The sequence below is a fragment of the Grammomys surdaster genome, unplaced genomic scaffold (assembly GCF_004785775.1).
Source record: "Grammomys surdaster isolate TR1022 unplaced genomic scaffold, NIH_TR_1.0 125941, whole genome shotgun sequence".
NCBI lineage: Eukaryota > Metazoa > Chordata > Mammalia > Rodentia > Muridae > Grammomys > Grammomys surdaster.
In genome coordinates, this window is record NW_021620763.1 from 3,724,244 (window position 1) to 3,736,092 (window position 11,849).

General features: G+C 39.3%; 1 protein-coding gene across 1 annotated transcript in view; it reads right to left on the reverse strand.

Moving 5' to 3' along the window:
• Window positions 1-11,849, reverse strand: part of Spag17 (sperm associated antigen 17) — a 215,576-nt gene that overhangs the window by 57,287 nt on the left and 146,440 nt on the right. Inside the window, exons 28-31 of the mRNA XM_028753003.1 lie at window positions 10,932-11,088; window positions 4,545-4,759; window positions 3,739-3,883; window positions 2,332-2,486 (exon numbers count right to left, since the gene is read on the reverse strand). Of these exons, the coding sequence (XP_028608836.1) occupies window positions 2,332-2,486; window positions 3,739-3,883; window positions 4,545-4,759; window positions 10,932-11,088 (672 nt within the window). The remainder of the gene's footprint in view (window positions 1-2,331; window positions 2,487-3,738; window positions 3,884-4,544; window positions 4,760-10,931; window positions 11,089-11,849) is intronic.

The following is an 11,849-nucleotide window of genomic DNA, read 5'->3' on the forward strand; positions in this document are numbered from 1 at the left end:
AGGGAGAGGGAGAGGGAGAGGGAGAGGGAGAGGGAGAGGGAGAATCAAGATGGAGGGCAGACAGGAAGAAGATCCTGAACCAGCGTGGCCTTAAATAGCCATAGGTAGATATGATTTCATATAGGGATAGAATGATTGGGGTAACTTGTCTTTTTTAGGTGGGCAACTTGTACCATTACTAAGTGGCCTTGAAATTATTGTGTGGGCATCTTGTGTATTGAGAATTTATTGATATATAAATATGACTGGTTTACTACAAGCTTTAAAGGTTTTGATTTTACCAGGTTACTGGGTATTGTGATAGCCAACCATGAGGTTGGTGGTTATTACAGGGAGTTAGGCCTAGAGCTGTGGAGGCAGCGTAGCTGGCAGGTGGAGACAGTGACCACACCAATGTTTGGGGGCCCCCAGCCAGAGGGTCTGTGAGATGTGCTGGCTTAGCACCGGGGGCAAACCTGAGCTGGGAATACTGTGACTGGTTGCTGCAGGGGGCTAGAGACAGAGGCAGTGGGAACATGCTGGACCTGAGAGTTGCTGGCAGTAGCACAGGAAGCCTGTCAGCTTGTTTGTTTGTTTGTTTGTTTGTTTGTTTTTACATATATGTATATATGTATATATTTCCCACAACAGGTTATCCAATCCCAAGTGATTAGCTGTAAACACATACAGTCTGTCTGTCTGTCTATAACAATAATGATTAAAGAAGAGAGGCTATGAATGTGAGAGGGGGAGCACAGGAAGAATTAGAAGGGAAAAAGGAATGATAGAAATGTAAATACAGAACTTATGTATAAAATTCTGAAAAAAAATTCAATTTAAAATATTTGCCCTCCCTCAGCTCTGCTGATCTTCCAGACCCGGTGTGCACTTGGTATACACTTTTAAAGGGAAAAAGGTGAAGGCCCTTATTGTGTGTGGCAGACCTGCCCAAAGTACCTTCTCAGTTCCTAGGAGTCTGACAGCTTCTGGGTGGACAGGAGCTTATCTCAGGCTACCAACTCTTCTGATTGTCCTTTAGCCAATATCACCTTTGATGTCATTGTCAAGAGAAATAGCTACTTGACACCTGATCTCTAGAAAGAGACTGTGTTAACCAATCTCCTTATCAGGAATTTCCTGACCATCTTATAAATCCACACTGGAGTGTACATTCCAAGGACCCAGACTCCAGCTGTGACTATCATATCGGGTTTTTACACCTATATGAAGTGAACTAGGTCTGTTTTCTAATTTTTTAAAAGTTGATGATGCTTATGCTTTGGGTGTTTTCTTAGTGTTTTATTGCTGTGATGAGACACCATGACCATGGATGGCAACTCTTTTAAAGAAAACATTTAATTGGAATTGGCTTATAGTTTGGAAATTTAGTTTATTATCATCATGGCAGGAAGCATGGAGACACACAGGCAGACACTGTGCTGGAGAAGAAGCTGAGAGTTCTACATCTGGATCCAGAGAATGCAGGAAGTAAACTGCCACACTGGGCATGGCTTGAGCATCTGAGACCTCAAACCCTACCCACAGAGACACAGTTATTCCAACAATACCACACCTCCTAATGTTGCCATTCCTTATGGGCCAATGGGGCTCCCTTTTATTTAAATCACTACAGGTGTCATTGCTAATGAACACTCACACTTATGGTTTCTTTCCTCTCTCATTTTCATCCCTTACGTTGACACACACCAATATACACTGGATAAAAAAAGAGAGAGTATAATGACCAGGGAGATGGAATGGATAAATCAGTTCAGCCACTGCCCCAGTGATGATGATGAATCTATCACATTTTGGTTCTTGGTTCTCAGTCTCTTGTAACATGGTGTGTGATGTCATGCTCATGTCCCTTCTCTAACAGGGAAACATCTTTCAAAGACTAAAGAGACTGTAGGCTGACACCAGCATGTTGTGTTTAACGGGAAGGAGTGTGTTGCCAAGTTCTTCCTTTACTTTTGAAGGAATGAAACATTGCTTCGTCTGGGCAAACTGCCCTCCCAGGATCACACAGACTGCTGTGCCCTCAGTTCCACTGGAGCATTGGGGATGGACTGCAGTCAAAAATGAGATTAGAGGGGAAGCTAATCCAGTGTGGGGAGCTCCTTAGCCTAACCTTGACTTAAAACTACTAATTTTTCACAACAAGCACGACAATTTATTCCTAGAACAGATTAAAAAGACAAATAGACAACAGTGTGAGAAGTGTATCAGGTGAGTGAGTGAGGAGAGCAACTGAGGGTGCCATTGTGGAAATTCTCACTGTCCCAGCACAGTGTGACTTGTTACCATTGGGGCATTTACATATGTCAGGCTCCATCTATCAACATGACCCACCTGGTATGATCCCTGTGGCTTTGCAATAATAGATGTTCCATCCCCGAAGGTGGCGCAGCAGCTACTGTCCTCACAGTTGGTGATAATAGTGGCATAGTGTGAGCTTTCTATCCGCATACACTTCACCTGTCTAGTGACAGTCCCTGAACCTTCGGCTACAAATAAAACACAAGGTAAGGAGATTGGGTAGGATGCATGCAGTGGGCGATCAGCCTCAGCTGATCTCCTGGCCAACTGGATTCCTCATGGAGAAAGACCTGGCTGTGAAGAATTACACAGGCTCCAAGTGTGGCCTGCAATTCTTGTCAATATCCTTCAGAATAGTTCTAGAATCTACATTCTGATGTGACTTAGCATGCTGTCTTATTGAATATGCTGCTAGTATTCTTTTATTTTGAGAAGTGGAAAACATTTTTCAAGATAAAACTGAAATTCATTAAACATATTCACCAATGACAGTTGATACTTGTTCCTATTTGGTCACGTTGTTTCAAAATATGTATATGAACAAAGTCTCCAGGTAGAGGAAAACAGGCATTTTGTCTATGCCTAGGTTTATTTTTCTTGTGCAATTCCTTTTTATAACTTTATATAAATATGTGTTAAGAATAAACAACATGAGATTTATGTACTTTATATTTATATAAATTATATACTAATCTATCAAATTATATAATTACTGTATCTATCATTTATACATGTATTTGTCAACATTGTATTGAGGTCTCTATCAATTTTTATTTTTGAGAGAGTGTTTCACTATGTAATACAAACTGGCTTTGACCTCTTCATCCTCCTGGAAGCTGAGATAACAGGCCTTTGTTTCCAAACTTGAAGTCTCCAGAAATATTTTATGTGTATGTATATATGTATGTGCATGTATTTATAGCATCTGTGTTTATATGTAACATTTCTATATACAGTATATTTGTATTAAATATATGTGCTTATTTTATATTAAATATGTGATTGTATTTAGTGTATATTTAGTGTGTGTGTTTATATTCAGTGTCTGTCTATCTGTCTGTCTGTATGTATGTATGTATGTATATATGTATATAGTCTCTTACCATCCTGAAATAGTGCCCCTTTTAGTATTATAGTACATTTTATTTTTCTATTCTACCACTGATGAACATTTATATTTTATGCAATATTTCAGTGATATGCCAGGTTGAAAATTGCACCTGTATGCCTATTTTATCAGACAAAGGTACAAGGCTATCTATATAATAAAAGCCCAAAGTTAACATTTTATATGATAAACATGTTACAGGGAAGGTCCTTTGTATTGCATGGGTATTCCCTGGATGACTTATTTATTTATATGAATACTTTCGATGGTGAGCTTTCTACCTGACTCATGCTCTAACATTCTGTTGTTATCTTCTTAAAAATATGACTCACTGGTTTCTTCATCATTTGGGGGAGTAATGTGATCTTCATACACTTGGTAAAAGGTTGTGATTCTGGTACCATCAGCATGGTCCACGATCCGGGTCCCATCCTTCTTCTCAACAATGATCACCTTGTCTTCTCGAGTAATCATGATCTAAACATGAAAAGCAGAAACACTGGCACAGGTGGTTAGTTCCCAGAAAGAAAACAGATATACAAATAGATTTAATACATAGGTGACTTTAGTCACATCAGTGCTTAAGTAGTATAAACAATTCATGAGCTAGTCAACATTACAATGCACTACAGAGGCTAATGCAGGAGTTCAAGCCAGCCTTGGCTATGTCTCAACAGTAACAACAACAACAACAACAACAACAATAACAACAACAACAAATTAATCACTTAAGTAAATGAAAAAAAAGAACAAAAATGTATAATCCTCCTTTCAAAAATTAGTATTTTGTTCTAACAGGATTTCATACACACACATACAGCACACACACAGACATACACACAGACACACACACACAGACACACACACACAGACACACACACAGACACACACAGACACACACACCCACACACCCTACACACACACTTCAGAAAACAGCATGCTTGCCACTAATACCAAACAGTGATTGTAGGTGGGTCTACTCACCCATCTACCTACCTACTTACCTACCTACCTACCTTCCCACCAACCCACCCACTTATTGCCTAACAAATATTTGAAAGATTCTTACACATCCTTCTACATGTTTCAAGACTCTAAAGGTTTAGATACTCTTGTGATATGCACCAGTTTGTCATACCGTTCCATTGATGGGATCTGTAGCCTGGAAGGATAAAAACGGTTTCAAGTCCACAATTTTCTCTAGTCCTTTGGTGCCAATTCTTCTTCCATCAGGTGTTGTGGTAAACCAGGTGCCAATGTGGGACTCCACGGGAGTTGGTGGAGGCACCTCTGGGAGAACATCGTGGGCTTCACTCTTATTTGCCATCGATATTTGATTTTTGTGACCTTTTCCTGTGGATGATCAAGGACAATTAGTGCAATGTAACTAGAACACTTTCATTGATTGCTCATTAAGTCCTGACACTGCATAAATGTCCTTAGACATGTAGACAAGCCAAAGCAATAGTCACCAACAGGTTACTAATAGGTCAGTACGGGGACTGAAATTTAGCTGAATTGCCATTACCTTCCTCCAGGCATACACACCTATGTGCAGCTCACTGTTTGGTGAACAGAAACCATTGTGTTTATTTCTGAACAGTTTTAATCTTCCTTATTCTGTGAATCCCAGATTATGTGGTCTTTATTCCACTTTTGGGTGTGTCTCTCTTCTTTGGCATGTAAAATCTATTTACTACAGTCTTTGAAATGTTTCATCTCCCCTATCTTGTCCATTCTGAATCTGCAAGCAAATCCTTGTCTTCTCATCAGCAAAAGTGACAGCTGGACACTACATCAACACCCATCGGATGCATGTTCCTATTTCCATCCTCCTCAACATCTGGGGGGCACATGTGTAGAGCACCAGGTCTCACTGATGAGGTAAACTTAGAAACAAACTACAATTCGAAAGTAAAGAATTGTTAATTTTGGAAAGAGTCTCTAGATTCAGAGCACAAAATGTTCATGTGTCAGACTACAAGTCTCAGTCCAATGCACAGGGACTCAAAAAATGGGCAGAATTGAAGAAGAGACACATAGTGAGTTCAGCCCCCCAGTTGCCCCAGGATTTGTCTGTGACTTGTTAGCACTTTCAGAAGAGCATCAGAGAGAAGCATAGTGCCAGGTGTGCAACATATATAGATCTCCCACAAGAGGGAGCAAATATTTGGTGTGGTATTTTCTTCTTCTCTTTCCTCTCTTCCCCTGTTCTATTCTCTATTGTTTTCTCATCAACAGAAGTGGAAAAGTTATGCCAACATGGGGATCCTAGAAAGATAATGGAATAAGGGCAGGGGGGTTGGGGGAACACAGCATGGTATGTCAGGCACCAATGAGCAATATTTTAGTCAGGAGATACATTTTTATCAAGAGGAGAGACTGAAGAGGGAGCCATGGGTCCAGTAAAGTGTATCTTTATGACCTGTTATAGATCTTAGGACTTCCTACAAAAAAAAAAAACATTTAAAAGGGACAGTGAAGTGGCCAAGAGATGAGTTGGGTACTTTTGACAGGAATATGGAAAATTAGACATAAAAGAAAGTATGAGCAATAGTTAGAAAATATTAGTGTAGCAGAGACTGCAGACAGAAGTAGACACAAATGCACATATTAGTGTAGTAGAGATTATAGACAGCAGTAGATACAAATGAACATATTAGTGTAACAGAGATCACAGACAGACAGATAAACACAATGCCGTTGCCAGTGGAGATGGGGGGGATATAGCCATGAAAGGATGAGAGGTGGACGAACACAAAGAGAGGAGCATATGCATGTTCTGAACTCTTAAGTAACCACTCTCTTCCTTTATTATGGGTGCAAACAGATAAAGTGAAGAAGATGGGGCAGTGATCAGGCATAAGGAATAGCAACAGCTCATCTTCTATTTCCAGCAACATCACCAACTAGTCACCAAGAATTCCATAGAAAATAACAAAAAAAAATGCCAGTAAATTTCGTTAGCTGGAAGTGTCTCTGAAGTAATAACAGAATGATATAGTCAGCACTAGCCAAGGAATGAGTAGAGGCAGGGACACAAGGAAGTAAAGCTTGTTCTAAAGGTAGCTTTGGCCTGTGAGGTGGCCTTCTCAAACTGGGGTAACAAAGGACTAAAGAAGAAACAAATTTCATAACTCACCCAAGATGGTTCAAGAAGTTAAGTACAAAATACTCCCCCAGAAGCTTGAGGCTGTAAAGAGCTGTTCTCAGAAAGTGTGAACTACTCACAAAATAAATGCTGCTTTCTGCTGCTATATACCCCAGCACTACAGATGAAGTGTTCAGTGCTCAATCTGGGGCTGAGCAGAAAAAGCAAAAATGTTTGTGGTGTATGATCACAAGCAGCAGTCATGTGAATCTTCATGTGAGAATGACCACCGCTATGTGACATTCCCAAACCCCCTCAAAATAATTATTTAATATTAGGATTAATATCAGATCCCTGATATTTTCATTCCTGACACAGAACTATTTTCAAAGGAATGCATCTATATTTGTATTGGTCCAAAGCATTTAGAGTTAAAGGCATAAGAAATAAAAATGATCATGTAATATAAAAAAAACCCACCAAGACACAAGCACTTCAAAGGGGATTTGGAGGCACCAACTGAACAGGCTTAGAGTCTGAAGGGTGAGATACCTGGTGTATAGGGACTAGTAAGTGTGAGCAGAGAGGAGATAGGTTACCTCCAATCTCTGAGAAGCAACAGGGGCTACAGCAATAGCCTGAATCATTTGGAGAGTTACTTGGACAACCCTGACCAAGAATTCCAATGGAGGTTTCTCATGCTTGGCCCTGGGAGTTTTGTTAAATAATATATTGCTCTTGTGGGGAGGACTGTTGTCCCAAGTGGCAGAATTTCATAAAAATATATCATATAATTTGAGGTAACTATAAAGTAATATGATTCCTCGAGGCCTCATCAAGCACCCTTGACATTATTCATTCTCCCTCCTCTGTCCTCTGTAGTGATCTCCTTGTCCATTCACCAATGAGTCCTCTTCCCTGTTTTTGTCATTCTCTTTTTTACATCAGCTGTATTCTGCTATTTCTTCTCTAGTTCTCCTCCTCTCTCCTGGTCCTTTTTTTACTTTCGTGGTTTCTGGCACTCTAGGATGAATACTCACAGCTGAAGACTTGGAGCTAGGGATTATACAAAAAGACAGAACACATGCTGCTTGGTTTTCTGTGTCTGAGTTACTTTACTTGTTATTTTCTAGCTCCATCCATTTCCCTGTAAATTTTGTGCAGGTTTAGTCTCTACCTATTTCTTAAGACACTGCATACTTCAGATACAGGACTTGGGAGGTTTGAGATGGATATAACTCAGAAGCTTCCTCCCTGTGCTCTAGCTTTCATATTACTAGAAAGTATTACATAAGCTGCCAAGGGAGGGAAGCAGTCAACAGTTTTGTCTATCTGTAATGCCCATGAACTGCAACAATGACCAACATGACCACTGATACCTAAAGGTGTAATAGTGTCACATCTTGATGGTAACCAACAGCTGTGTAATTGGACTTAAGACTCACTCAATAAGAGGAAAATCATGCATGGTACTAGAAACCTAGCCAGTTACCAGGGACTAGTGAAGTCATGAATCTTAGAAAAGACACTACCATCACTACTTTACTAGACCAACATAATTCCTAATTACATTCTAAAGCTTATTGTTATAACTACAGATAAATGTGGCTCTCAACTGACACCAAAGAAGCTTCTCTTTATATCAAAGAGTCCATTACAGAAAACCACAACAGGCCATAACATAGTGATCAGTAGGTTGTGGAGAGTCTAGCCCCAATGTATACATCTACCAACACAACTCATGCACTTATAGCACAGAAAACATTGTAGAAGGGGGGGTAGCAAAACTATGAGAGACAGAAAACAGAAAAGTCTGCTAAGTCTAGATTTTGTCTCCTGGAAAAGACAAGTATCACACACATGATACCTCATCCATATGGCTGTCTGAACAAGAGCTGAACAATGATACTAGCACTAGAAAGAATAACTGGGAGTTGGGGGTCCCTACCCCTAGAAAAATTACTACATATAACAACTGACTGCTATGTGAGAGAAAACAGTCTTCTCCAAGGTTGAGCACTCCCATTGACTGTTTAATAACAACCAGTCAGTTCTGAAATCATCTACATATCATACACACATGTTAGCCATATTAAATGGGCTCAAAACCTTGAGTTGTATGTACATATTTATACACACACACATATCTATATATCTATATATCTATATATCAACAGTAATCAAAAGACTAGACACCATCAATTTGGGAGGGGTGTGGGGGGAACAAGGGGTTGAAAGGAGGAATCAGAATAGGGAGGGGTGCAATTATATTTCAATTTTAAAAATTTAATAAAAAACTGAGAAGGCAGTCTTATTGTATTGAAACTATTGTAAAAAGTGGGCAATGATCTGGGGACAAATGATATTTAAAGCATCAGGAATTAGACTAACAGCCATCTTTAAAATATGAGGTCCCTGTCAATGTGCATCAATCTAGAATTTCACACTCAGTGAAACTATCATTTGAGAATAAGCACAATATATAAGGAGATTTTCAGGAAATGTCAGCTCTTCTATAAATGAATTAAAACCTCTAGAAACAAAACCTTTCAAACTCAGCTTTGACACATCCACCTATATGCTATACATAAGAGACACATTTCAACAGGTGCTACAGACAGAGGAATATGAGAGTGGAAAAGTCACACCCATGAGGTTACTTAGAACAGTGGTTAGCAGAGACACAGCAATCTAAGCAAAGAGACATTAGGGAAGGGAAATCTTACAATAAAAGTAAAAAACAACCCTGTGAAACGATGACAAGGTAAACTTACCATAAAGAGAATAATTCTAAAGCAGTATTTCAATTAAACTATCAAACTATCTGAAGGAAAATTTGACAGAATCATTAAAGAGACAAATTTACCTTACACCAAAAGCAAGCAGGAGTACAAGGAGCACAGCACTGAGCAGGTGCTGCTCGCCTGTCAGTCAGCATCAATACAGCTGAGTAAATTGAATGGGAGATTAAAAGCATGCAAGGACAGGAGGTACGGGCTGGGAGTGTTAGCTCTAAGGAAGGCTTGTAGCCTGTTCTGTGTTGTCTGTGAAGTAATGACACCTCGTATTTCTATGCAGCTAAAAGGAATTTAAAAGTAGTTTATGATGCATGAAAACAATATCAAATTCCAATTTTAATGTTCATAAATAGTTTTTTATTGGGACACACCATATTTGAGGCTTATTGAATTATGTATTATCAAAAAGTACTCTCATGCTCCAGCAGAACTGCTGAGTTACAGGGACAGAGAACACATGGCCTGCCAAGTCTGAAGATTTACCATCTTGCCCTTTACAGAAAAGGCTGCTGAACTCAGGTACATCTGGGAAACACAACTAACAAGTTTCATATAATAAACATAAAGAGAACACTGTACCGAATATGTATGCTGTCTTCAAACATAGGTTTGAATTATTGATCCTGCATAAGGTTATAAATTATATTTCAGCAATTAAGAATCAGTGATTAAAATAAATAGGAACACTATAGAGACTTGGAAATGAATGTAGAAGGAGATTTAAACAATTCAAAAATTTCAGAAAATTGTTACAGTGGAAAAGATAGGGAGTGTTAAAACTAAAATGCAATCATTCCTGTGGAAGTTCCTATGAATTAAACTCAATAAACACCCAACTATTCAATTACACTATTAGTCAAATAGTAACAAGATTCATTAAGTGTCAAACTGAATGACATTTAGAGAATAATATTTGGTACTGGCATGGGTGTGTGAAAGCATCCTTTTGCACATTGTACTACTGGGAGGGGTATAAACAGAAATCGTCAGAGCAGCAGTCTTTGCTTTCAATTATTGCAGATGCTACTGACTGCTACCTAATACCTCTTACACCCGACAAGTCAGACAAAAAACGGCACACAATATTGGCTCTTTGTTTTGGCAGAACTGAACCCCAGGCAGGTGTAGCCCATTAGATGCAAAGGGAGGAAAGTTAGAGTTGAGATCAGGAATCTCCTGAGAATGCACACTTTTGAATGCACTTTTTTTCTTTCTGCTTTGCAAGTTGCTAAATGGAAGCCCCTGGGTGCTTCTGAGGGGCCCTAACTCAACTTGAAAGGAAGGTCAACAGCATCCCAGGGATGCTGATTCAGAATCTTTTATTACTTAGTTAACAAGCCCCTAAAACACCATCCCAGATAGTACAGCTAATGTGCAAGAGGGTACAATGACATAGGAAACTGCTCATTATGCATGGGAAAATGTGCACTATTTATTCCACAAAGAGGAAGAAGCCAGTTTACGAAGTAGTAAGCAATCCTGTGTTGGAAAACAAAATTAGCATATACATATGAGTGTGTATTTGTACATGAATAGGTATGTATATAATAAAACAATGAGCAACATCATAATATGGAACACCTGTAAAGCATTTGAAAACTGTAAGTCCTGCAAGTTAAGATACTTAGATCGTTACCTTTCTTGGTAATGATCTCAGAAGGTGCTGTTTCTGATTTGGGCTGAGAGGCATTGTCCACCAAATCTCCATTATGGGGGCTTGTAGACAATTCAGGAGATGTGTAAACAGGACCTGAATCAGGACTGCTGCTCACAGCACCATCTGCAAAGAGAATCTGAAGGGAAAACAAGATCTCAGAATTGTCAGAAGTCAAGAGGAAGCTGGTCTTCAAAGAGTGCTGTACCCAATATATTGGGGCTCAAAATAATCTGCAAAAGAAAGGCTGAAGGCAGACCTTCATGTGGAGTACCAGAAAGTACCATTAGAGGGTTGATTTGCACCTGCATACAGCAATGGCTATGATTTCCTATTTTCTACCCACCAGTGTTTCTATTTCACACCCTTTGTTGGGTTAATATATTTTTTCTATTCTTCATCCTTATTCAGTATAATTGGAAAATCGTATAGATGAGAATTCTCCAACAGCCACATTTTCAAATCCATTATACTTATAATGTCTAATTTTCATTACCATCTACCAAGGACACATGCCATCTCTAGGTATCATAGATACCCTATGGATACTTGTAGGCACAGCCTCTCAGGGAGTCAGCTGTCCCTGTGACTCTGACCTGATTCTTCCTGGCCTCTTCAGGAGCTTTGCAGGCTATCTGTGCAGTCCTAGGTAGCAAGATGACACTTAGAGATAAATTAGCTTCAGCCCAAATTGGCACCTGACTGGGATGATTCTGAAGCATGTTTCACATGTCATCGTCTAAACTACATTCTCTTCTCATTCTAGTTGGTTTCTCCAGAAATTCTAGTGCATATGTCACATTTCCACACCTCTTAGCTCTTTTCTAAGTCACCCCCCACCACTTGGCTTTTCACAATTATTTTAAAATTTTAAGAACTTTTGATTTTTTCCACAACAGT